Here is a 27789-nt window from a genome sequence, read left to right as displayed (position 1 = left end):
AAAGGTAAGGAGACTCATAGGTTGAGATAAAAACAATTTCATAAATGAAATAAAATTAAATTAAAATAATAATGATGATAATAATAATGATAGTAATAATAGAATATACAAGTGAGTGATACACAATGCAGTGGCTCACCACCTGTCAACAGATGCCCAGCCCATTCCTGGCTGGTGATCCCTGGGCAGAGAAGATCCTAAAACTGCAATACCAGAAGAGAAAACTAGGGCTTCCTGGCCAACCCCCATCTATATACTGAGCATGATGCTGTATGATATGGAATATTCAACTGGCCAGTCTGTTGCTCTGGCTGTGCTCTCTCCTAGCTTCTTGTGTACCTGCGCACTGGCAGGACAAGGGAAGTTGGAAAAGTCCTTGATTTCTTAGGAACACCTGAAAACATCAGTGTATTATCAACATTCTTCTCATACCAAATCCCCTACTAGAGCCAAAACACACTACTATTGTAGCTAGTAAGAAGAAAAATTAGCTCTATCCCAACTGAAACCAGGACACTAACTTTAGTCATGTTTCATACAAAAAACAGGGAGAGAGGAATGAGACAGTTGTTCAGTCTCTTATTCCTCTACATAATCACTTTTGAAACAGTCCAATTTAATTTGAAATAGTGTTATAAGTTAGCTTCCTCTGAGAATTTTGAAAACAGGAAGAGGACTGAAACATTAGTGGGAATTTTCCTCAGAAGTAGCAAGCAGAAGTCAGCTGCTTGGAAGCAGTTATTGTCCAGGCAGTGTATGTGCTTCCCAATCCCAAGAGCACATGCATACTGGTCAGCCAGTTGTCACAAACTCAGAATTAGAGCCAATACGTTTTGTCTACCATCTAATGAGACAACCATAAACATGAGATGAAAATGATGCATTATTACAGTTCTCAGGGGAGGAAGGACTGTGAATTTAAGGAGTCAAAGGACTCAGATCTTCAGAAGCCCATACTTCCAGAACCACTGTTTATGTATGCAACTTTTTCCAATGAAAACAAGTAATTTGTGTAATGCTGTTAGCATCAAAAATTTCGAAATAACATATTTTTTTTCCTTTGTAAAACGGACTCTTCTATTTCATGTTAAGATACAATATGCAATATGTTTTATAGGGAAGCTCTTGCAAGTCAACACTGGTGCTAAAGAGCAGTTGTTTTTTGAAGCTCCTCGTGGGAAAAAACAGACAATTCCTAGTTTGGAGGTGAGGAAATAGAGTACCTTCTTAACTTGTTTGCAAATTAGAGTTATACAACCATCTATACCACAGGATTGCTGTCTTTTAATCTTGTTTGCAGCCTGTTCAATTAGACAATGTAATCAGAATGATAAAATACATAGGGGTTATCACATTTTTCTTTTCTATTAAGAAATGGACATTTGGCTGACTTACACACTCATGAAAATCTCACTGGACTTCTGTATGCCTCTTTTGGTACCTAAGCAGCTTTGAAAACCTATTGCAGGTTACTTAGCCCTAACCTTGCTGTGGAAGACCTCATGTCTATATTTACATGACATGCAATATAGTATACATAATATACATGAGCAAGTGTAGTGTATTGTAGCTATAATACTGATTTGTTTTCTCAGACATAGAGCATTGTCATATAGGAAAGAGAATGAAAATGGATAATTGTCAAATAATGGTTTTTATGAGATTGAAAGTCAGTGTTGAAAAATACAATTTGTTTTCTCTGGCCTGGAAGAGCAGGTAAGGTCAAAATTTCTAGAGGTTTTGGAACTGGATGTTAATAGAGGTAAAATTAAGGGTCTCGAATGAAATCCTGAATAGTCAGAAAATAAATGGTTAATATGTTAAAGTATTATCTTTTGGATGTGCCGTATCTTTCAGTGCAAGGACTTTGCATTCAAATCAGATACGGAGGAAAACTGCCTGGGAAGAAGCATGCTTTGTCTCAAACATTGTTTTTGTAGGTAGAAAAGATTGGCTGGGCATCATGGACAAGTGTTTTGGGCTCTTGCTGTGAAGGAATCTGGCCAATAATTGGTGAAGTCACAGATGTAACTGCTTCATGCCTCACTAGTGATAGTAAAGTATTAGCCACAGGAGATGATTTTGGATTTGTGAAATTGTTTCGATACCCTGCTAAAGTAAGTAATTTTCAGCTATTCGTGAAGAAGATATTAATTAATAAGACTGCCTTTCAAAACTGTAAAAATTCATCACTTAGGGCAAAATAGTGCTTTTATACTTTTGTCCTTATGATCAAAGACGACATTAAATATTACACTGCAATTTTCAATGCATTAAACTTCCAGTTAGTAAGCATGAACATTCCAGGTCAGACTAAAGAGCCATCTCATGTAGTGTCCTATCACTGACAGTGGCAAACGCATAGGAAAAACTGTAAGAATGGGAACGGGACAGGCACTAATAATATCTTAGGCATTAATATCCTCAGTGTATTTTTTACCAGTTTTGTTTTTAGCCCCTTAAGCTCTTGTTTTGGAAGATGGTGAACATTTCTTCATCACCTTTGTTTCACTCATGATCTCTATAGTCCTTCTGTTCATTCTGTCCAACCTCAGTCATTTTTCTCTAAAATTAAGAGCTTTAATATTACTTAATCATACATCATAGAAAAGCCATTCCAAAAGCACATTATATCTTTACCACTTTTCTAGAACCTTTCTAGTTTTCCTATATGTTTATCAGTAAATATATCTTAAATTTTGAATATTTTGCCATGCCAGGGATGGTGATGAAGCACAAGTATTGACTCAGAATATTCTATGTATATTTTATTCTTAACCTGTTAAATTATTTTCTCTCTTAGGAAAAATGATCCAGTGTTTATTGTTGGAATCTGTTTATAAGCAAATTCTTGCATGCTTTGTATGGAAATACGGTTAACATTTCATGAAGTTTCTATAGGAGAGGAACATGGCAAATCATGTGATACATACAAATGCAAAGCAGCTGAGGCATAAACTGTAAAGAAGTTAAGAACATGTGCAGTGTCAACTCATTTCAGTTTTACCTAGCAAAATGGTTAAATTTGATCCGTGCCTCTTCTCCCTTCTCAGGGAAAGTTTGGAAAATTTAAGAGGTATGTTGCTCACAGTACCCATGTAACAAATGTCCGTTGGACCTGTGATGACAGTTTGTTGGTCACTGTGGGAGGAGCAGACACCTCTTTAATGCTGTGGACTTACGAGATGGAAGGACATCGGGATAGCCGGCAGTGTGACAGTGAAGAGTCTGATCTAGATTCTGAAGAAGATGGAGGTCAGTGATAATTTGTAACACTAGCTGGTTTACACGATTTCAGGAAGACTTTATTAATGAAAACCTGCTAATGTAGAAATAATCAAGTTTTATATAAGATTGTTGTAATTTTAAATAGTGAAGATGATTTAAAAATGTGAAATAAAATCTGTTTGCAGAGAAATGACTGATAAACTGTTGTGAAGGAAATTATAATGAAGTGTTTGACTTACTGTTTTGAGTCAGAGCATATAAAATGACTCTTGACATCTTTTAAATGAAAAAACATTAAGTGCCAACTATAAGTAACTTCCATAAATCTATATAGAAAAATACATTCATCACAGTTTAGATTTTGGCACTAATTCTAATGGAATTGGGTTGATACCTGTATAATGTGAGATCGTAGTTATCCTGATGTTATAGCATCTGTTTCCATAACATGAGAGCATAGTAGATTGATGTTCATATATGGAACAATCTATTGCAAGATCATAATACCAGTAGCTATGAAGTGTTAAGTACATTTCATAGAATCAACTTCTCTTGTTTTTGCCATACTTAATGTTTTTCTTTTCACATTGTAATTCTAGGGTTCATTAACCTTTTGTTCTTTCTGCTCCTTGTCAATTCCTCCTTGTCAGTTCCTCAGTCTTCAAGCATTTTTAAGCTGTCACTGCTTATCTTTTAAATAGTTCTGTATAATAAACTTCAGTTTTCACTAAAATCTGCTAAATGACCAAAGAGACAGTTTAAATATTAGAGACATATTAAACATTCATGGGAAGAGAATTTTTGTGCACTGTTTTTCTGGTTAAAAATATTGAAGACTACATCCACAAAGTAATTTAATTGCCTGCAGGGGGACTTAGTCAAATTTAGCTTTCTGAATCAAAAATGGCAATCTTCAGAGCTTTTAGTTTAGCTTCTGCCTGCGACCTGTTAGCACATCTTTGCCCAGCAACCTTCCCTAGGCTCCGGTGTTTTACACAGAACCCTCTTAAGCTATGTGTTCAAAAATATTCTAAAAGAAAAAGAGGTCTGTTAGGCTTTACAAGAGAAGACACTGACATCTTTTCCCACAAAAGTTTATTTTTGTCAGGTTAAGAACTATTCATAAAGTTGACATTAGTAGTCTTGATCTTTGGGAGGTGAAAAAAAAAAAAAAGTGTAAGTAACAACTGTGTCACTATTTAGATTTTTGCCATGTTTACTATAATAAACATCATCTTGATGGGCCTGACTGTCCATAAGCATTGTGTAGGAACCCTGTGCAGACCTATAGATTCCATCCTAATGTGGATGGATCCTGAAATTGAGAACAGCCTGGCACTAAATCTTCCAGAACTTAACATCAGGTGTCATGTAGTAAGGTCCTTTGTTAGTGACCCTGTGTTAAGGCCAACCAAGCAGAAATGAGGTAGCTTTGGATGTCCCTTGAATTTTTATTAATCATTTTTTCCACAAAGATATTGTAGAGAATTTTTTTTTTCTTACAATGTTTTCTATAAACAATGTTCATGATTCCCAACTACTTTCTTTCTGTTGTGTATTTATATTACTAATAATAGATGGTATAATTGTTTTTGTAGTCCAGTACATTGTTGAAACCTGCAGAAATTATGATTTAATTCTTTTCTGGTATCTTATTTTATTTTGATAATGTTCACTCTGATTTTGTTAGGTTATGACAGTGATGTGACAAGGGAAAATGAAATTAATTACACCATCAAAGCCTTATCAACAAACATTAGACCAATGTTTGGAATTAAGCCTCATCTGCAACAAAAGGAACCAACCTTAGATGAAAGGTAATTGCTAAATTACAATTCTAGCCAAGAAAGCAATCTAAAACCATGATTAATAGTGAAACATAATTATACTGGAATAGGTATATAGAGATTAAAAGAGTATGTATAAAAAGAGTGGAAATACTTCTTTGGAGACAAAAAAAAAAAACTTATAAAAAGTTTTGCCTACAGACTGGGCTGCATCTCTTTTTCAGAGAGCACAAAAGACTACAAATGATGTATGTATATTATTATGTTTGGTGAGTTTCTTGAGATAATGAAGTTATTTGCTTGTGTTTGATGATGTGTTCTTTTTGAAACTTAAAATACTGAGCTATATCTGGGGATGGCATTATAGGCACGAACCTGTACAATTGTTTTCTTGAAAGACAGCTCTTAGTTTTTTGTTGTTGTCAACAAACTAATCTGACTAATTCAGCTGTAATTGCTCTTTGCATTGTTTCTGTCTCCAGATACCTTCCTTCTTTAAAAAATTCTGTCCACAGTGATTCTGTGGTTTCTGTTAATGAGTCTTGGAATAGGAAGTTGATGGCTCTAGTGTTAGTTCTGTTTCTTGGTTCACAGTCATATGCTTTAGAAGAGAAAGGGATAGGGAGCAGATTAGAATAAGACCAGCAGACAAAGTAGCTGTGAAATAAAAAGGATTTACGATCACTAGAACATAATCTGTTGTAGAATCTTCAGCTGAGCATAGGACCCTGAAAGTTGTCAGCAAAATAGATGTGGACAGTGTATGTGAGGTAAAAGGAAAAAGGGATTCCTAACACAATACAGTGGCAATTGAGGGATGATAGTATTAAATAGAAGTGAGGAAAACACAACACAGTATAATTAGGTATAAGGACGTAGAGAAATAGCAGATTGGAAACTTCCTGCAGGAATGTGAGGAGTTGTGTTACAATGCACATGCGCCTCTGCAGTGAAGCTGACAGATCTGTGATGCCCTTGTTGAGAAATGCAACCTGATGTTTGTGGGAGTTTTGTTGTTGTCTTTTGTTTTTAAGTTGTGTTGCTGGAGGAGAGAAAGGGTGCCTGCGTATAAAGCTGTGTCTCCCTGTCTTGCATTTAAAATGAAAAACAGTCTTTCTGTTTATTAATTAGATGTATTTGATGTGGAAATCAAAAAGAAACAATGTGCATCATATCAGCCTTTTGGATTTATTTTTATTCTTGTTAATGAAAGCTGTGTTTAAAGATTTTTTTTTTTTTTAATGAAATGGTAAACTTTCTTGCATTTCTTTCGATAATTGTTTCTAGAAGCTGACTTGTGTTTTTCAGTTTCAAAAAAAATATTAAAGAAAATTAATTCTGTAGGTAAGGTAACTAGGTTCTGATTCAAAATGTATCCAAGGTCATGGTAGAATTCCATCGCCTGTATTGTTTAAAAGTTTTGGGCCCTAAAAGTTTGAAGAAAAGTTTTTGTGAAGAATAAAACTAGAATATGGTTACTGTATGCATTTTAGCTCTGTTCTGCTGAAGTTAACACTGTGTAAGATTGGTGTTTTAGTAAGTCTGCTTTCATAGATACTAATTTTTACTTGATTTTTATTTCCCTTTTGCTTCCTATGAAGGCAGGGGGTAGTGAGGTAAGTTCATTTACACAAAGTCCATGATCAAATGCACTTTAATAACTTTATCTGCTTGGGAAAGTAGTTATACTTTTAAATAGAAGTGAAGGCTTTAACTCTGTGCTATTAAAGAGTAGCTTGTTAATGAGTAGAAGAGGGAGGGACAAAGAACTATCCCAGTTCTCAGGCTGAGTAGACATGAGTGGGTGCTAAATAGAGTATTTGGGAGGAGGTGGTCAAATCTCATTCTTTTTTCCTCAATACTTTGGAGTGGCTGCAGTCAGAGACCTTGCCTAACTTCTTGTGGACTTCCATAAGCCTATATCACAGTGTTGGTGTAGAGGTCCAACATGGAATAAGAAGTGCAGGGAGCATGTTGCAGAGGTGCCTGAAGCAGCTATACAAGTAGTATCACCATGTCTGCACCACTGTGTTGGAGCTAATAAAGCTTCAGGGCAAGAGGAGCATTATTGACTTGGCTGCAGCATTTTACCAGTGCACCTATTCTACTTCAGGATACGACCTGCTAGGTCCACATAGCATTCATATGACATGCAGAGTCCCTAGCTTAGGTGCTTGCATTAGGTGATGAGTTTTTGCACCAACTCTGTTTAGAATATATGCATACTCAAAAACATGCTCGTAACATTTGTAGCACAACAGATCCTTAGGCTTTAGGCCACCCTTCTGACTTGTAGACTGAGCTGCCAGGACACTTGGACCTACACTGATGAAGAAAGGAGAACCCTTCTCATACCTACGTGGACTCTGTTTCCACAATGAAATTCTGTAGTGACAGATGATAGAATTCAGTTAATTTCTGTGTATCATCCTGCAGACAACTTGACATAATCAAGAAAGCCACTGTCTTCATCTAGATTTTAGATCATACCACTAGCAACCTTTTATCCAATGAATTCTGGTTTTAGGCTTTTGAAAAAATGTGTATCTGTAAAGTCAGTATTTCTTTACAAGTTATACAGAGTGTGTATAACTTATACAGACTTTTCTTCTGTGTTTGTTCATTTACAGGGTACTTGGGTATATTGCTGTGGTGGGCTGACCCTATCTAGATGCCAGGTGCCCACCAAAGCTACCCTGTTACTCCCCTCCTCAACTGGACAGGGGAAAGAAAATATAATGAAAGGCTCCTGGGTTGAGATAAGGACAGGGAGATCACTCAGCAGTTGCCATCATGGGCAAAACAGACTTGAGTTGGGGAAAATTAGTTTAATTTATTACAAATCAAATCAGAGTAGGATAACGAGAAATAAAAACTAAATCTTGGAACACCCTTCCCTTCTTCCTGGGCTTAAATTCATTTCCAATTTCTCTACCTCCTCCCCTCCAATGGCTCAGGAGGGCAAGGGGTAGGGATTGTGGTCAGTTCATCACCCGTTATTTCTGATGCTCTTTCCTCCTCAGGGGGAGAGCTCCTCATACTCTTGCCCTGTTCCAGCATGAGGTCTCTCTCACAGGAGACAGTTCTCCACGAACTTCTCCAACGAGTCCTTCCCACAGGCTGCAGCTCTTCACAAACTGCTCCAGCGTGGGTCCCCCACGGGGTCACCAGTCCTGCCAGCAAACCAGCTCCAGAGTGGGCTCCTCTCTCTCCACGGGGCCACAGGTCCTGCCAGCGGCCTGCTGCAGCGTGGGCTTCCCGTGGGGTCACAGACTCCTTTGGACATCCACCTCCTCTGGCGTGGGGTCCTCCACGGGCTGCAGGTGGAGATCTGCTCCACCGTGGACCTCCACGGGCTGCAGGGCACAGCCTGCCTCACCGTGGTCTTCACAGTCGAGTTCAGGGGGAATCTCTGCTCCGGTGCCTGGAGCACCGCCTGCCCCTCCTTCTTCACTGACCTTGGTGTCTGCAGGGTTGCTTCTCACATATTCTTACTCTTCAGCTGCCGTTGCACAGCGGTTTTTTTCCCCCTTCTTAAATACATTATCTCAGACGTGCTGCCACCATCGCTGATGGGCTTGGCCTTGGCCAGTGCTAGATCCATCCTGTAGCCAGGGACCATTTTCTCTGTTGGACACAGGGGAAGCTTCTGAGAGCTCCTCACAGAAGCCACCCCCGTAGCCCCTCTACTACCAAAACCTTGCTGTGCAAACCCAGTGCAACTGTTTAGAGTGTGGGTAGTTCATCTGTGACATTTCATGTTATGCGTAGGCTTGTTATATTGACTGCCAAACATTAGAATAGATACATTTCTTGTAGTGACACTTTATTGGAATCCTTGTATTCTCAGGATCACAGGTACACACCAGTGTAGAACGTGCTTCTGAGAATCTTTCAAGTAATTCTAACTTTGTGTATAAAGGAGATTCCTTATGAGAAAGTTTCTGAACCTCTTTTACTATTGAGTGTAGAAGAGTTTAGGTCTCTACGGGAGAAGATGGAGTTAAATACTACCAGATAATTGAATTCTTAGGCTATGTATAAAGACTTTAAATACCATAAGAAAAATGTAGTTACTATTTAAGATTGTTGTACCTGACAGTTGAAGTGGAATTCATAAATCCTAGCTGAGTAGTGAAGTTCCCTCTATATGGAAGGAATGTGATTTTTAGTACCCAGAGTATTAAATAAGATAAAAAATAGGAGAGCACTAAAGGAAGAAGCACATCTGAAATCTCATCTGTTTCCTGTTTGTGTCTCACAAAATCATATCTGTGAGGTCAGGAATTATAGTCCGAGACCGTGGCCTGGATTTAGAGTCAGAAATTGCTCAACTAGGTACCAAAAATTGATTTAATAAAATTATTTTGATTCTAATATTATTAGAAAAGTTGATCCCACTTTTTGTGTTGTAAGCAGCAGGATGACATAAGAAATCAGTTTTAGGCCATTTAGTCTGTGAAAAATTCAAATACAGATCACCAGTTGGGTTAAAGCAGTGTCATTCCTTTTTACTAACGCTCTGTAGAAAGGAATGAAAGAATCCCTAGGGTTAGAAATGGAGAATAAGCAAAAGAGGCTGCAAAACACTGCAGTCTGGATGCATAACTTCTCTGTGAAGTATGGAACATGGGATTCTGCTTTTGGTGTAGCATAATAATTTTTTTCCAGTGACCCTTAATTCAAAATGTAAATGCAATTCCTGGAACATGAATCTGAACAAAGGATTATTTTTGCTCTCTCAGTGCCCTGTTCTCAGTTTTCTGGTTTTGCTCATAAATTACTTCTTTTTTGTTGCAATAGCAGAAGTTAAAGAAAATATTTTTCACAGAAGCACATTTTTACTAGGAGCACTAGGCATTTCTGTGTCTTAATCATTTTTATGGCTAACATATTAATTTGAGATGTGAGTTTCATCAACTCATACTTCTAGACAACACTGCTTTTATTTTTTTCCTTCAGGACAAACATGATTTTCCCCACTTATTCTGGGATTTTTTTTTTTCTAACAATCTTATCTAAGCAATTCAGTATTTGAAAGAAAATAAGAGAGAGACAGGTATTTTTCTGAAAATAAGAGATGCTAGTCCTGCAGAAGGTGATATACTGAACAGAAATACATGGAAGCCTTAAATTTCAGGAACATTTTTTGAAATCTTACAGATACTAGAAATGAAGATTTTATTCAGAAGGTGCACAAGCCCATGGGACCTGATGAGATGCATCTGCGGGTCCCGATGGAACTGGCAGATGAAGTGGCTAACCCACTATCCATCATATTTGAGAAGTCATGGCAGTCTGACAAAATTCTTGCTGACTAGAAAAGGGGAAACATAACCCCCATTTTTAAAAAAAGGAAATAAAGAGGACCTGGGGAACTAGAGGCCAGTCAGTCTCACCTCTGTGCGTGGCATGAGCATGGAGCGGATCCTCCTGGAAATTATGCTAGGGCATATGAAAAATAAGGAAGTGATTGCTGACAGCCAGTATGGTTTCGCTAAGGACAAATTGTGCCTGAGCAGTTTGGTGGCCTTCTACAGTGGGCTTACAGTGTTGGTGGGTAAGGGAAGAGCAACTGCTGTCATCTGCCTGCACTTGTGCAAAGCATTTGGCGCTGTCACATGTGACATCCTTGTCTCTAAATTGGAGAGACATGGATCTGATGGGTAGACCACAGGGTGGATAAGGAATTGGCTGGTCGCACTCAAAGAGTTGTGGTCAACAGCTCGATGTCCAAGTGGAGAGCAGTGACAAGTGGTGTTCCTCAGGGGTCGGTGTTGGGACCGGCGCTGTTTAACATCTTTGTTGGGGACGTGGACAGTGGGACTGAGTGCACCCTCAGCAAGTTTGTGAATGACACCAAGTTGTGTGGTGCAGTCGACACACTGGAGGGCAGGGATGCCACCCAGAGGGCCCTTGGCAGGCTTGAGAGGTGGGCCCGTGCAAACCTCATGAAGTACAACAAGGCCAAGTGCAAGGTCCTGCACATGGGTCGGGGCAATCCCAAGCACAAATACAGGCTGGGCGATGAGTGGATTGAGAGTAGCCCTGCAGAAAAGGACTTGGGAGTATTGGTGGATAGAAAACTGACTGTGAGCCAGCAACGTGCGCTTGCAGCCCGGAAAGCCAGCTGTGTCCTGGGCTGCATCAAGTGTGGCCAGCAGGTTGAGGGAGGTGATTCTCCCTCTCTACTTCACTCTCATGAGATGCCACCTGGAGTGCTGTGTCCAGCTTTGGGGCCCCCAGTATAAGAAGGACATGGACCTGCTGAAGGTCATGGCAGGCTGAGAGGGTTAGGGTTGTTCAGCCTGGAGGAGAGAAGGCTCTGGGAGACCTTATAGTGGCCTTTCAGTACTTAAAGGGGGCTACAGGAAGGCTGGAGAGGGACTGTTGGACTGTTTCTTAGGGAGTGTAGTGATAGGACAAGGGGTAATGGTTTTAAACTGAAAGATGGTAGATTTAGATTAGATATAAGGAAGAAATTCTTTACTGTGAGGGTGGTGAGGCGCTGCAACAACTTGTCCAGAGAGGTTGTGGATGCCACCTCTCTGGAAGTGTTCAAGTCCAGGTTGGACAGAGCTTTGAGCAACCTGACCTAGTGGAAGGTGTCGCTGCCCATGGCCGGGGGGTTGAAACTCCCTCATCGTTAAGGTGCCTTCCAACCCAAACCATTCTGTGATTCTATTTTAGATACTTGTGTATTCATAAAGGGAAGGGAACTAATAAACTATATCCAAACTAGTCTTTTACTGATCCATAAGTGTAGAATTTTCTTTTTTACCTGATACAGAGAGTAAAGAAACTTAAATTGGTACTTGCAAGGGGTGAGAGAGGGAGGAGGCTACTGAAATGAGGCTTCCTTTATCTAAACCTCACAATTATCACCTTTTAACTGCCTCTGACAGAGAAATTCAGAGATTTTATACAAATATCGTCTATATGTTTTGTGTAAATGAACAGAATGCAATTAAATTTTTCTGCTTCTCAGTCTAGTGACTTGCGATATCAATGCAGATAGCACAAATTCCTAAGTTTTTTTTGTAAAAAATAAGCTTTATCCTCTTCTCTTGCTCTGTCAACTTGTGTGATTTGGGAGAGGGGAGAAGCCAAGAATCAAAATCAAAAATTATAGCAAGGGACTTTCTGTTATCAGCTTCTTCCCTCTCTGTTTTCCCTGTTTGCAGAATAAGTTAAACTCCAGGAAAGTTTAAAATTTAAGTTAACTTTCTTTGAGACAGTTTTAGAAAGAAAGCTGGGCTTTTTGAGGCTAAGCTCTCTGTGAATCAGTTTCTGCATTTTGGAATGTACGTTAGTGCAGGGCATTAACCTTGAGATGGAAAATGCTGAAATTTCTGGAGATTTTATTCTGGACAAGCAAGAATTTCTTTATACTTAGTTACTTTTATTACTGTGTCTCTGAGCACAAGCGATAGACTAGAACAGCATTATGGAAAGGAATGATCTCCCTTTACCAGTTTGAGGTAATTGCTTTTTCCTCCCAAAGCTGAGCTAAAACTCATGTCTTTGAGGAAATCAGAAAGCCAGTTACCAAAGTGTCAAGGTTTACCAAATAATCTCCAGTTTTGAATGCAAGGAAGAAAACCTGTTTGTTTCACAACCAAAATAATCAGATGTGACCAGGAAAGAAATGTCTAAAGGAATGATTGCATGACCCACTGATGAGGGTCGGAAGATTTGTATTTGGGTTATGATCTGTGTAGACTGACTTTATCAGCAGTTACATGAACAATAAGCATTTATTGAAGAGCTCAAGAAAGGGATAACTGAAATTCAGGCATATTGCTAGATAGGTTGAATACGATGAAAACAGCACAAAAGCCTTTTACAAAATCTGTCTTGTACCAATTAGGCATTTGATCATATCTCCATATATGTTAATAATTCCCACCTAATAACTAGATATGTCACGTGGTCCATGTGGAAAATCTTGTTCCATACGTAAATCATGAGATTGAAAAAGTAGAATTGGAGATTACAGAAACTCTCAAGTGAAAGCTAAAAATTTTACTCTGACTATACAAACATTTGGTTCAGTGGACTCAGGAAAATTGTAAAAGAAAACTATGCTCCATTCTTGGAGAAACTCTCATAGTGCTTATTCTGAAAAATATCTGAAGGCATTTGAGTTCTGTAGTCCTTGAAGAATTGCATTTTATTGACTATAAAAACTGTTCAAGGTAAATTTGAGTTTTATTGAGAGAAAAGGTTTAGCTGTCTCCTATATGAAGACATAATACATCAGCTTTGCATGGCAGAATAAATTTCAAACTAATTAGAAGAGATTCAGTAAAACAGATTATTTTCATTAGCAGGGGAAAAAAAGAATCCATTTTTAAGTTGTTAACACTGTTTTCATAATTTTGTGGGAAGTTTTCCCTAACAGATGAGAGTAAAATTATTTTTGCTTCACCTATAAGTGAAAAAGACTGATAAGTAGTGCCATCTTTGCTGCGGTGGAATTGCTTGGTAGTTCTTAAAAGAAAAGCAAATAAAACCAAAGGAAGTGTACCTGCTAATAAGACTAATGAAAAGTACCCACACATATTATAAATATTTGGAAATAATCTGTACATGCCTATAATCTGATGGTTAATAATGATTTTTTGCCAGTCAGAGTGTAGGAGTATGCATCATACGTGACTGAGAAAACCCATTCAGTACAACAAATTTGTGAAACTGATACCAAAATATCTTAAGTCAATGTAAACTCAATTCAGTAATCATGAAAAAAACAGTGTATATCAGCAGTGCTCGGTACTCCACACATTTTGACTAGCTGAGATAATTGTCTTTTAGTATAACTGAATGTATTTTTATGAGTGAACTTGAACATCTGTCTCTAATAGTGAGTTGACTGCCCTACCTGTCAGCTCATTTCAGGAAGTTAAACCTGCACAACCATTCTTGGAGTAATTCGGGTGTTGTGTTTGCCAACTCTTTAAACCCTTAATATACCAGAGGTTTCTGGGTCTCCTTCTGCTTTCTTTCTCTGTTTACAGTAGGAGTTGTTCCTAAGAATTATATTCTCATGCCAACATGTCTCTAATTCCCATTTCAGTGAATGGGAGTTTTCTGTACAAATAATAGATTTACAAAAGCTATGAAGTTGTGAATAATCCCCTTGTTGTAAAATAAGTAAACCAGAAAGTCAGTAATAATTATTTCTATAAATAATTCACTGACACCTAGTTTTCAGCCAAACTTGTATAAGTAATCCTTTTCTCTTTCCCACCTGCTGCTGAAAAGAGGTTCCAGGTAATGCTTTTATTTTGCTATCTAGTCCATATCGTACTGTCATCTCCCCTTTTCCTTCAAAAGCCATCTGTCATGTTGGGTGCTATACCATGCACCTATCACTCTTCAGAATATTGCTGTATTAAATTTTAAATTTATATGTATTCATTGTAGTTTTGTTCCATACAATAAGCTAGATGTTTATTTATCTACTAATATAAAATTAAATACGTGGACCATTAAACTTGTCTACGTTTTACAAATAGTATTTCTTAATAATATTTGTTAAAATACAGAGATTAGCACTCTTTCCAGTCCCCAGTGGACAGCTATCCACCTCAAAAGTGGACTGTTTTATATTTGATGGGAGAATCTCACCTGATATGTCAAGGTGTGTATGTTGCTAAATTATATTTAACTATTCGATTACCTATATCCAAATTAGTGTGTACGAAATGACACTTACCACTCATAGAACACATGAAAATAATTATGACTAATCATTGTCAAGAAGCAGTATTTTAAAACTACCAAGTTTCATTATCTTCTAATGTGAAACTTCAGATGTCTGATTTCCAAGTGACTTTGAAAATCTCACCAAGAGTAAATGGAAAGAACTCCTCCTACTTTTAAAATTAATTCTCTACCTCATGCTTGCCAACACCTTTTGGGGAGGGCAGTGAAAGTCAGTCACTTCATGCTGAAGGGTAGTGCAAAATCAATTTCTAAATTCTGTGCAAGCCCCTCAAAGTATGAATTACAGCTATGGTGACCCTTACAGGAAGGGATTTTTTCTTTTGTACCAACAGCTGTAGTTTGCTCTATGGAATCATGCCCAAAATAACACTTGGACATGTAAAACAAATAAAAGTTGTAATTGACATTGTCATCAGTTATCAGGGAACTCAAAGAATTGATGTCAGTTTATATTAACCACAGAAGACTACCCCTTGTTCTGTTAACAACTTTAGAAACTTAATATCAATAATGAGGAGGTAAAATAAAACAACATAATACAAGATAACATAGGTAGCAGTGTCAGCAATATTGAAACTATGTCTAAAACCATGAAAAAGGGATTTCTTTGTGTCACAAGCTACTTCAAAATGTTTGGATTACATTTTTATGGTCTCATAACAAGAAATATGGAAATACATATACTGATTCTATTTTCATGTTGAAAATAATGTGCCAATATTAAGATACTTATTTCCCCTATGACAGATGGCTGGAACTCTCCTTCCACATGTTCAAACTGATGCCATCCATATGTGCTTCACCCAGAAATCTTACTCATGCTTTCCTTCCCATCTTTTGCACACAGTTTTTGAGCATGCAGCCACTTACACATGCAGATATATGACCACTATATGTTGTATATGCCATTAGTCACTTTCCTGCACATTAAATAGCAAATGAAAAATATCTTCAGCTTTCATGCCTTTAAAAAAAACACTTGGAAAATGTATTCTAGTGTCCTTCAGCATTCCTGCTTTTAAATGCACAAGCTATCATCTTGAAACTTAATTGGGAAAAAATGCATATGTGCCTGTAATTTGCATTCCAGTTCCACTGCTCTGAATTGATACAGAGTTAGTCTTTCATAGGTGGGTACTTACATAAATTGTTTAGGTGACCTGAGAGTTAATACAGCAGAGTATAAATTGTCAAGGCCAATTTTATTGACCAATGTATAGTCACTGTATTCTTTTATATGGTAATGTACAAATGTAAATGTATTCTTATGGTTGGCGAAGGATGGATATCAACCTATATTTGTGACTATTTATGTAGCCTTTAAGTATAGATGGTCTTCTCAAGCAATTGTATAATATGAGATTGTTTTACCTCTTCTCCCACTCTATCACAAGGGATTATCAGACAGCAAATGTTTCCTCTTAGAAGCTATAAATTGAGATGGGCATAAAAGTATTTTTATGGGTAGATTGTTAAGAATTGTCTTAAGAGGATTGAGCTCAGTTGTCTACACATTGGACTTGGCTGCTTCAGATCAGGTGGGGGTTTTGATGGTAATGCATAGTAGTCTTCTATCTTTGATCTGAAATCTTCATTTGCTCTTGTGATACTTTTAATAGCTTTTTTAAGAGTGGCATTAGTTACTGATATGCTTGTTAGTCTGCTGTTCAAAGTAGTACAGAAATTTATGCAAGATTACTAGATCTAGAATCTGACATTCTTATTCCATGTGATGGCTGCAGTGTAATCTAAAGGAAGCTACATTTAAAGATTTCCTTGCTTTCTGAAAAGCATCGGAAATTATACTTCTCCCTCAGCTAGGAAGGCTCTCTGGAACTGTAAGAGAAGAGTATGTTTTTGTACTTTCCTTTCTTCAAGAAGGTTTGGGTACTGGAAAAAAAAAAAAAAAAAAAAGTTGTTCTTTACAAGAGACAAGGGAATCTTAATGTTGATTTACCTCAGCTGTTTGATGAAGTGGTCTGATTTCCACCACCCCACCCCCACCCCAGCAAATTTTAATTGAACCTGGGCTGTATTAGTTTCTCTCTGTGTCTTCATTTACTTGAATGAATAAGGGCAGGCTTTTATTCTTTCTGTCACTGAAGTGCTCAGAAAGCCCATTCCCTGTACAAAATCTGTGCCTTTTAATTTTTTGTTCATGTGTTTCAGTAGTTTTACGTGGTTGGATTTGATCTGAGTAGCACACAGTGGTAAGAAGGCTTATATGGCACTGTGAGATACCTGTTACCTCTTGATCCAGTGTATTTTTAACTGAAATTGCTTGTCTACTGTGAAGGTGGGGAACAAATGTGGTCAAAGATTTTTTTCCTCTCCAAAACTTCAGATGACCTCTCCATATATATTTACTATGACAAACATTGTGACCTATTGGGAGTGTTTTCTGTGGATAATTTAGAAACTTCCAAATAAAAGTGTAGTTTCTTTATTTTTTAAAATTACAAAGTGAGAATTTTAATCATACTTAGCAATACTGCTGTTTTAATGTGACAGGCTGGATAAGAGCGTGTTAGGAATCAGTGGTGATAGCAGAGAAGAGAAGAAAGGAAAACAGCTGGGAGGCTAGGAATTTTGCATCAAGTATAAGAAGTGGAAAGAGATGGATGAGAGACAGCAGTGATTCAGGAGTGGTCATGAAATTGGGTGTTGGGATTGCTGACAGAAATCAGATGTATTCCTTCCTTCCTGTACCGGCCAACATACTTGCATAGGTGATGAGGGCAGCCCAGACCGTGCTTGGTTTGCTTTTCCTCTGCTGTTCCAAAAGTTAGAGGAATATTTTTTCACCTTCACAGACTAAGGGACAGGATTCTGTGGCTGTGAGCAAGGTCCAGGCTATAACTGAAAAAGAAATTGGAATGCCGTGCTTTTCTGTTTCGAGGTACATGTGAATTCCTTCTAACTGGAAACCTCAGAGAGGAAAAAAGATCTGTAACTGAGGACCTTTGAGAATGAAGTCTGGGGGTACATTCCCACCAGACATACTTCAAACAGGACTGAAAGAGCGTATTTAAATGCTGCTATCTTTTAATATTTGTTTCTGAGCAAGGAGACTTTTAGTGCATGTCCACACTGGACTTCTTTTCTGTCCCCAGATTTTGCCTTTGCTGCCAGCTTATTAGAAGTTTGTTTTCCAAGAATAAGAATTTTGGATAGCAAAGAAAAACTGTAAGACTAGCATTCTTTGTGAAGTTATATAAGTGTTTCTCCATACTTCAATTAGTGTTTTCTTGTTTAATTTGCACTTTTTTGTGAAGGAATATGAAATATGAGCCTTAGTTACTTTCCTTCATGCTTGGAATTTGCTTTTTAACTTTCAATTATTATTTCATACTTTGCTTTGATAATAATTTGTTTTCTACACCCCGTATTTCTTCCCTGTGAGAAGACACTATCCAGTGTAAAGCAGCAATATTTCTTTTTAGATCTGGATTTGTATTTTTCTGCTGTAAAGATTGTACATTTCATAAAATCTAGATTTATGATGCTGAATTAAATATTTCAGGTACTTCCATTTGGCCCTATCTAACACACTAGTGAGTTTTAATAAACTTGATCATGTTGGGATGATTGAGGCATCTGACACATTTCTTTACCAGACAGAAATTTTTCATCATCTGTTTTTCTTTTGTATCTTTTTTTTTTTCCATAGGTATTTTACAGGCTTCTAAGCGTAGAGGAAGTAACTGAAGTGTCTCAGAGCACAGTTTGTAGTTGCAGTATAATTTGCAGTATAATATGTACAAATCTTTTGATTGGTGATATGACATAAATGTATAAGTTGTACTAAGATTAGGCAGGCAAAGTGGAGCAATAAAGCTTGGAAGATGGTATTTTATTTGAATAACTGAAAAATAATTTTTGAATGTAGTTCAAAATATACAGTGTACAAACAAATCATGGACTATTGTTCTTGACACGGTGATTTTGTATCAAAGTCATCATTCAAGAGCAGAGATGGAATTAAAAGTACTTCATACTAAAAAGGAGATATGAAAGAGAACTGACCTGTTGCTTTATGTGTCATATTAGTTTCTCACACTGCCTACTGGTTTAAATCATCTGGACTTCATTGAATATATACATAGAATTTATTTTTAAATTAATTGTTCTTCTTAAGGGTCAAACTTACAGGTTTCTTTTCATGGTCACATATACTGTATGTATAGAACCAGTAACCAATGCTTCTGCAAATTGCTAGAATTAATTGCATAATTTTGATAAATAAAACTTATTTGTTTGTGTGCATGTTTCTTTGTATATGAACAGTTGAACATAATCTTAAAAATATGTTACAGATACTTATCAGACATAGCTAGTTGAGATTTCTTAATTAAGTCTGGGCTATTCAGAACAGTGGAACATAAGTTATGGCTGATATGCATCCATTTGCACGGTGATGGCTTACTTCCAACTGCACATTGATCAATAACTTGTGTCTGTTGATGTAAGAGTGAATGGTCAGGTGTACCTGGCATTCTTTACAATCTATTACAAAAATAGGAAAAGTCAGGGCCTACTGAAGGCATGTAGGAACAGGAATGGTTATCTCAAGTATTTAGATTAATCAGGTAAGCTTTTAAAGCTTATCCAATAAAAATTGCTACAGAGAAGATGGAAGTACCTTAAGAATATAGCATGAAAAAGCTAAGAATATTATATCAGTGGTCATTCATTGTAAACCAAGCTTTTGCATTAATTTCGTGGATTATTGCAGAACTGTTGGGAAACCTAGCATGTTAAACAAAGATGTTTTGTTTTGTTTTCTTGGACAGAGGTATTTCTTTTAAAGATGAATACAAATATCAGTTAAGCAGGATACAGCTATAAGTTTTCCATATGCAGTAGCAGGTTGGAAGGTACTGTGTTAGTATGGAATGGGTGACGGACAGCCTTCTCTTATTCACAGTTCTTTATTTCAGACCCCCAGTTAGTAGGGCATTGCCACAGCCGGAGAAACTTCAGACGAATAATGTTGGGAAAAAAAAGAGACCTATTGAGGTAAGAACAACATTGATCACCTCTTCCTCTCCTTTTAGGAATTTTTTTCCCAAAAATTGACACATTGGTGGACACACTAAATGATGGTTTCATTTTAAATGTATCAAAGATGGAAATACTGAATAGGGAGTAAATAGCCAAATAACTGGGAGAGAATTTTTCATTTGTAAAGCCAAAAAAATCTGGTACTACTTTTTGTTGCAAACAAAATGGAGCACAGCTTAATTCTTAGTAACAATAAAACCTTTTAAATACGATGTGTAGAAAGCAGTATGTCCTGTTTAGATAATTGGATTGTTAATGAGTGTACTATTGCTAATAAAACTAAGTATCTTTTACTGCAAAATTTTTTAAAATTTATTTTAAAACTTTGTTTAAAATTCATAGTTGTTAACACTTTTAGAAATATACCACTTTTTAAAAATCTATTAATGATGCCTTTAGCTTGGGCACCTGTTGTTTGTTTTTTTTTTTTGTCATTACATGGCCAATGCAAATAAATATACTCACTTTCGTTTAATCTGAAGTGGAAATTTCATCTAACTTTGAAAAATGCAGCTCTTCATATCGACTGAAATATTTTCTATGATATGAAACAAAATTTTTGGTGTAGCATAATAAACAGTCTTTTGTCATCAGTTTTCTAGAACTTTTAGGCTGTAATTCTGCTTTCTTAATTGCCAGCTGGAATTAAATTGTGGACCAATGTTTGTCATTCTTTATTTCTTAGTTATCTGCTGGATCAAAAGAGCTGTGTTCTTCTTGGCTTGCTGTAATTTATTTATTCATATGCATTTATGTATTTATATGCATGTATATGAGTATATCTTTCTGTGTATATATATGTGCGTGTACATTCACATATCAATACTCTACAGCATCCACCAAACAGAGCTGACAGGTTGACATAACTGTGTACCACAAGAATGAGCAGCAATGTAAGCTGACAGGGAACATGGGATCTCAGCTTCTCTTGGTTTGAGACATCGTTAAGCTCCTTTCCCTTTACTACATAAGCACATACTTTAAAAATAAAATCCTGGGAAAGATTGTAAAGTTCGTAATTGCTTTAAGGTTTTGAGTATCTAACAGATGTAAATATCTTTCTTTAGGACCTTATTTTGGAGCTGGTATTTGGGTACCGAGGCAAGGACTGCAGAAACAATGTGCACTATTTGAATGATGGTGCTGATGTGATATACCACACTGCATCTGTTGGGATCTTGTATAATGTGGCAACAGGTAGGAGAAAACCCACTCCAGGCAAAATGTTTCTTCACACACATGGAGTTACAGTTTATGAAGTAACTGGTGTGCTTTAACTATTATAAAAATATGTGGGGAAAATATTATTATTACTACTACTATCATTAATATTATTTGTTGCTGAAAATGCAGTCTGTAGAGATTATTGATAGTAGCCGCATAAGCAAACTAAATATATTGAAATGTTTCTGGTAATTGAATTTTGAAGGAAGTAAAGACTTTATTATTTTGGCATTAGCTTTCTGAAATTTGCTTGTTAATATGATCACAAACTAAAACAGCTGAACAACGGGGTCATTGTAGTTGTTTAATGTTTTTTCTATCTCTAAGTTAATTATTTTTTATTTGTTTTACTTTTCAGTCCTCCATATCACATACATTCATTCCCAATAATCACTTTAGCTTAGATAACTTAGACCTTTTAAAGAGTAACACAATGCCATTTGTTGCTGTGATACTTAAGCAACTTGATGTAGAAAACTTGAGGGACTAGTTTGAAGTTATTGAGTGCTTTGTGTAAAAATCAAGATAAAAAATTAGGAGTTTCTGTTTCCTGGTTGAAGCTCCAAACTGCAACATCACATAATGCTGTTTTCTAACAAATATTATTAAATTTCAAACATTAACCATGTCTCTGTATGTATAAATATTTTAATTAAAGTTAGACTTTTTTTTTTTAGGCTCTCAGTCTTTTTACCAGGAACACAATGATGATATTTTGTGCCTCACTGTAAATCAGCATCCCAAGTTTACCAACATAGTGGCAACTGGCCAAGTAGGTATGTTTGTATTTTTGTAAAAACAAATTAACATAAGAGCATGCAATCAGGGCCTTGTGAGTTCATGATAAATCACAAAAATATTTGATTATGCTATCTCCGTTTGTATGAGTGTTACTCAGTTACCTGTCCTCTTTATATGTTTCTTTGGGCGTAATTTAAGAAAGTTGAACAAAAAAACATTGAGGCATGAAAGAAGATTAATCTTATCTTTTGTTTGGAGTGTTACCAAAATATTTTTTAAGAAATCTTAAGCCCCATGAAATTAGTCTGGTTTTAACTATCACCTTGTGCTAGGCCTTCCAATAAGTCGTGGCCCTTCCAAAGAAGCTTAATTGAGATGTCCTTCATTTCTACATGGACTAAACCCAGAATTCTTAAAATAAATGTCACTTTATATAGGTTTTATCTCATCGGGCAGATTTATAATACCTGCTTGGTGTTTTGCTAATACATAGTTGTAATATTCTAGGCAGAACCAAAATCCTAATGGTGTTTCCCTGAAGATAAATTTAAGTTTAGAGGGAGAATATGTGTTTCGTAGCAACATCAAAACTGATCTATGAACTAACCAGGTAAAAAAAAAACAACCAACCAACCAACCAACCAAACCAAACCAACCAACCAAACCAAAAAAACCCAACCCACTGTGCATCTGCATAGCTGAACTAATACTGCTCTTTCTAAATTTCGCAGAATAGTGTAATTTTTGTAGTCCTGCAACTCAACTGCAGTTTCCATACCTTCAGTTCTTTCTCAGCAGATTTAAAACCACACTGTTTTCCTTAGCACATAGAATATAAAAAAACCCCTTAGTTTATTCTAACCAGAATAGATTTTCTTTTTATCCGTAGGATTTTTTTAGGTGTTTCTTCTAAATATGGTCAGTTTGTCAGTTTATTACCTGCTTCCCTCTGTCTTTTGGATTTTTGGGTTCATGTCTTACTAAAATTGACTTACTGATAGTCGTAACAGTTTAGCTTAAAGTATCTGCATTTCTTGATGAGATTCTTGCCTCACATAAATTTAAAGAAGTCATTAATGGAAATTATTTAAATGGAAAGAAATATCAGCAGATTTTTGCCTATGGTTTAATTGCAAAGAACATTTGCAGGAATTACAAACCTTTTATTATCTTTAGGAATTTGCTTTTTCAGCATATTTCTTAATCTGGCCCTGTTTGCCTTTCCATATGATAGAATATACAGGAAGAATGTTGGCATAATGTGAAAATTTGTTCTTTTCATGGATTTTCTTCAGTGTTTGTCTTACTCAAGAAGAAACACAGCACACTGAACGCTTTTTTTGTTTCATAATAATTTCTATGTCAACAAGCAGTAGAGCAATTTTAACTTTTGTAATGTGGATTAAGGCATACAAATCAGGAGCAGATGACAAAAATTAAACCACGAAACATGGTTTTAAGGAGAGAATTAAAGCTGAAAAATGAGCTGAAGCAAAATATCTTCAAACAACGTTTGTTTTTAGATACTGAACAGATGTTAAGGAGTACATACACCGTAAAGAATATACTTAACTGCTGCTACTGTTGCTACTGATAAGACTGGCACAAACCTAGTTTCACCGTTATGTTTTAAATCTTCAAAAGATTTACAGAAGCATTATTTCAAGTAATTTTAAACTGTAATGCTGTTATGCAGAGTCTTGGTAACACTTTCCAGTACCTGAACCTTTTATAATCATGATTTTTTTAATGCTCCTATAGAAGAACATTGGGTGTACTTGCCGTTTGTCAAGATCAGACTCAAACATTACCTCTTAGCAGAATGGCAATCAGCGTTTTTTTCCCACTTAATTTGTTAAAATATCAGTAACATGTAAAATATATTTTTTATTTAGTTTGGCAGAGAGAGACTCAACATACACCAAAACTAGATTTTTGTGTTGTAACTCAAAATGGAAATCAAAATATATTAATTCTACGAATTTTTATTTCTGATGTGACCGCCTTTTGTCAGTAATTGTTCATCTTTAACACTAAAAGCAGTATTGGTGCTACTGCGATGCAGAGATGACATCAAGGTGTGTGTTAAGATATTACACTAAATGTGGCATATATTTTCTTTAGCGCTTATCTTATTTCTGGTCTAATTATTTTTCTGCTGCTTTTCCATTACAGGAGACTCAGCAGATATGTCAGGTAAGGGAATAAAATTTTGACATCTTCAGGTGTAGTTAGACTATCTAGTAGCCATTTACAGCTTTAAAGAACAATAAGTGACGTGAAATAATTTTTAGTCCATTAAAACCCTGTGTCAGTCATATTACTGTCAGCACTGAATATAAACCAATACAGCTCAGCAAAATGTTAATACAGAAACAATTAAAATGTTAGAACACATTAAAAACTGCTTTTGTTGTAACATACTCCCTTCTTGCCGCCCAGTGATTAGTGAGTTCTAATACATACTGCTACTGCAGCATTCTTATGTACGTTTGCAGGTTTTCTAGACATGTTGGGGCTGACAATTAACATTTGTTTTAGACACTCAATTGAATATAATTTTAAATAAGCATTTCTAAAGTAAATTCCATTGAGGAGGCCTAGGTGACTGAGTGAAAAAACCAATCACCTTTCACATGTATGATTGTCATGCAGTTATTACCACTGATCCAAAATGCTTGTTATGATGTCACTTTAATTTTTTCTGTATCATTTTGGGTCTTTGACAGTTTGATAGTCTTGACTGAGCTATTTTTTTATTAATACATTGTTTTTTCAACTGTAATCTTAAAAGTTCATCACCATCATGTGTGAATGAGTTCATTGTTGAGCAGCCATAATTGTCTCGTGACACATCTTCAGAGATGCATAAATGTGTGTTCATGCGTACCTAGAGAGTATAATAACCTTCATGTGGATCTAAAGCTTGTTCTGTGAGGAACAAATGTACAATGGCATTTTTAATGTGTGTTGACTTCTTTTAAATATGCCAAATTGTGCTTGCTCTAAGGATGGGAGGAAGAATATAGGTAGATTTTCCCACACTTTTAAACTGTATAAAAGAAACGGTGATGATATGGTTGTTTATATGAGAGAACATCTCTAGTCCTGTATATAATGCCTGGGGACTTTCCCTCTCTCACTTGCCTTCTTCCTAGTGCAACTATAGTTTGAGCTTGTGTACATTACTAAATTTTGTTGTCGCTGCCTGAAACCAGTACTCTTACTTTTTTCTTCTTTATGGAACCATTAGTCTGGAATCCAAGCTGCTGCCTGCCTTCATGAGAAGGTTGCATAGTTTCACTTAAAATTTATCAGTGGCTATTTGGCACCTTTCTTACTGACAGCTTTTGCTTTTCTAGTTACAATTTTCTGTTGTCTACAGTGATGCAGGGGTTCTTGAAACAGTAATACTGTTTGTTATAGGCTGGAATGGCAAATTAAGTTTCATAATGACTTGGTATAGATTTGCTTCATCTTACTGAAGATTATTTTTTGTCCTGCCAGTCCATGGTAGCTTTATCTAACTTCTCCCAGAAGGAGATGACACCTTAGAAAATCTCTCTTGTGAGAGCAAGTGTTGAGCAGCTGGGGTACTCCACAATCCGGACACGATGTCAGGACAGAGACTTTCAGCAGAACACCATCAAGTAGGAAGATTCAAGAGTCCAAGTTCTCTGTCCTGCAAATCTTGCTCTGAAATTTTTTGTCAGTTATTTATGAAATCTAGGTGATAGCTTCTGCTTGCCACCCAAAAGAAAAATTATATGTCCATAGTTTATAGGAGAGTTGCACAGGTCAAGGGCAATACAGAATTTTACCTGAAAGAGTGCTGAAGAGTGAAAAACAGTTCAGAGCTATAATAAAGCTTTCCCTTCCCTCAGCTTCCCATGAGGACAAGCAAGGAGTTTGCTGAAAATATTGAGACGTGTCGGTTGTTGCCAGCGCCTGTCCTTTTTGTTTTAATGGAATGTCTATACTATGCTGTAGTACCTCTCAAAAGGTGGTGATAACAGCATGTTGGTGCCATGACAGGAAATTCAAATGGGAAAGAGAAGAAATTAGGAGGATTGTTCTAAAGACTCTTCTGAAACAGCTGTGGAATTGTGCTCAAAAACTTAGTGTCATGTGGCTAAAATTTTACCTAGGTCCCTGTGCCTACTGTTTCCCATCGTATGTGTGCGTTTGAAGGACTAGATTTAGCTGATCAGAAACACAAAGCATGGAGCTAAAATAGAATTTAGTTTATGTGAATTTGGGTCTACGACAATAACCAGTTAACCTCCAGACTCTGCAGTCAGAATTACTAGAGATCAGAAGGAAAGAAGTTTGATAGAGAATCTTACTGTCCAGGAAATGCCCTAGATGCTATTCAGAGATTTCAGACTAATCATGGATTGCAAGATCTTTGGAGAAAGCACTGAATTTGGGAAAAAAACCCTAGCTGTCATTATAACAGAACTAATCACATATGTTAGTAGCATAGAAAGACAGTTCTTACTGCAAAGAACTTGCAGTCTAAACAATGAAAACTAAATTAAATACCCTAGTTCTTCTGCATTGGTAAGCAAGCTGGTTATTCAGCTGACGCTTGCCTAAGAGATCATGCATTTCAGACAGATGGCCGTTTTGTAGAAAAGGACATTTTGGCCTTTCACTGTAAACTAATTTTTCCGTAGGTATCAGTTGTCCAGAAGCCCCAAGTAGAAATTACATCCTTGGTGGTTGCGCTGGGTTTATGTGAGTGGCGCGATGTCAAACCACAACAGTGACCTACTCAGTATTTTTGAAGGTTTTTGAGTTAGCATGCTGAGCTAAGTTTTACTTGGAAAAAAATAGAAGACTGCTTACTTGAGAGCTTCTGCTGTGCTTCAGGAATCCAGCAGAGGTTAAGCGAAGTTTCCATCTCCAGTAGTGTAATGAGACCAGCTCCTTAGTTCTACTTAGTGTTTGCCATAAATTGGTTTCCAAGGGGAGGCCAAAATCTCCTTTATTTTCTTTTCTTTCTTTTTTTTTTTTTTTTCGCCCCCATCTGACCAACACAATTTTATTTGTCTTATTAAAAATATTACCTGCTTCAGTAAGCCAGTCATTAGCCATTTTCAAAACATATACTAAATACATGTTTTCATATTTGTGCAGCTACAGCTCCTTCTATTCATGTGTGGGATGCAATGAACAAGCAGACACTGTCGGTGCTGCGGTGCTACCATTCCAAGGGTGTTTGCTCAGTCAGTTTTAGTGCCACTGGCAAACTGCTGCTCTCCGTAGGGCTGGATCCTGAACATACCATTACCATTTGGAAGTGGCAGGAAGGTAGGAAAGTGATTGTTTTTGTGGAATGTGTTTATATTGACAGAGGTATGTTGGTTTGAGTCAAGAGCAATTGTAACATAAAAACACCAGAAGGTCGAAAATTATTACAATAAATGTTATGCAGTATGCACTGTACAAGAAGAGGTAAAATAAATGTACTTACCCACTCTAGTAACTACTAAATAGATCTCCTTTGGAACTGTTGTGTAAAGATCAAGACAGTTTGCTGATTTCCTGTTAGAATAATTAAAATTGTAGTCTTCATACTTTTTTTTTTTTTTTTTGCCCCAGTCATTTCTTTGCTGCTCCCTGAATTTTTCTGTTTTTTTCTGTTCTTATTCTTCTCTAAGGTCTCATTACTGACTATGTGGTTTTACTCCTAAAATTATCCCCCAAAAATTGCAGTTTGCAGAAATGTGATGACAGTATAGCTCTGTTGTGCAGCTGTGTAATTTGTGTCTTAAACTACGCTACATGTTTTCAGATAGGCTTTGATCTGGGTTCAAGATTCAGGCTAAAGCGATTTGGTCAGCTCCTTTCCTCATCTCCTTTCTGTCTGTCACAGCCATGTCCAGATGATGAAACTGATTCTCTAATACTTAGGAGTTTATTTCCTCTCTCTTTGGAGATTTCTGTTGATCAACTCAGAAGTTTAAAGATCAGCTATCAAGTTAATAAAAAGTAATCCTTCACAGCT

The 27789-nt window shown here is 36.6% G+C and overlaps 1 protein-coding gene across 11 annotated transcripts in view; it reads left to right on the top strand.

Moving 5' to 3' along the window:
- EML5 (EMAP like 5) overlaps positions 1-27789 on the top strand; it is a 111050-nt gene that overhangs the window by 70140 nt on the left and 13121 nt on the right. For 3 of the 11 annotated variants that reach the window (XR_006165151.1, XM_042791008.1, XM_042791007.1), the window contains exons 24-34: positions 1118-1206; positions 1941-2117; positions 3054-3255; positions 4919-5045; positions 6617-6631; positions 14283-14291; positions 19688-19766; positions 20879-21008; positions 21713-21811; positions 23952-23972; positions 26919-27092. Coding sequence is in view for 9 of the 11 variants with exons in the window: in XM_042791008.1 (XP_042646942.1) it covers positions 1118-1206; positions 1941-2117; positions 3054-3255; positions 4919-5045; positions 6617-6631; positions 14283-14291; positions 19688-19766; positions 20879-21008; positions 21713-21811; positions 23952-23972; positions 26919-27092 (1122 nt within the window). In the remaining 2 variants the exon portion in view is untranslated. Of the gene's footprint in view, positions 1-1117; positions 1207-1940; positions 2118-3053; positions 3256-4918; positions 5046-6616; positions 6632-14282; positions 14292-19674; positions 19767-20878; positions 21009-21712; positions 21812-23951; positions 23973-26918; positions 27093-27789 lie in introns of those variants that run through there. The other 8 variants (XM_042791015.1, XM_042791009.1, XM_042791010.1 and 5 more) reach the window with 8 other exon arrangements.

The sequence above is a fragment of the Tyto alba genome, unplaced genomic scaffold (assembly GCF_018691265.1).
Source record: "Tyto alba isolate M040663 unplaced genomic scaffold, T.alba_DEE_v4.0 Super-Scaffold_18, whole genome shotgun sequence".
NCBI classification, from domain to species: Eukaryota; Metazoa; Chordata; class Aves; order Strigiformes; family Tytonidae; genus Tyto; species Tyto alba.
Note: the sequence above shows the minus strand (reverse complement) of the source record. Positions and strands in the feature narration are given on the sequence as shown.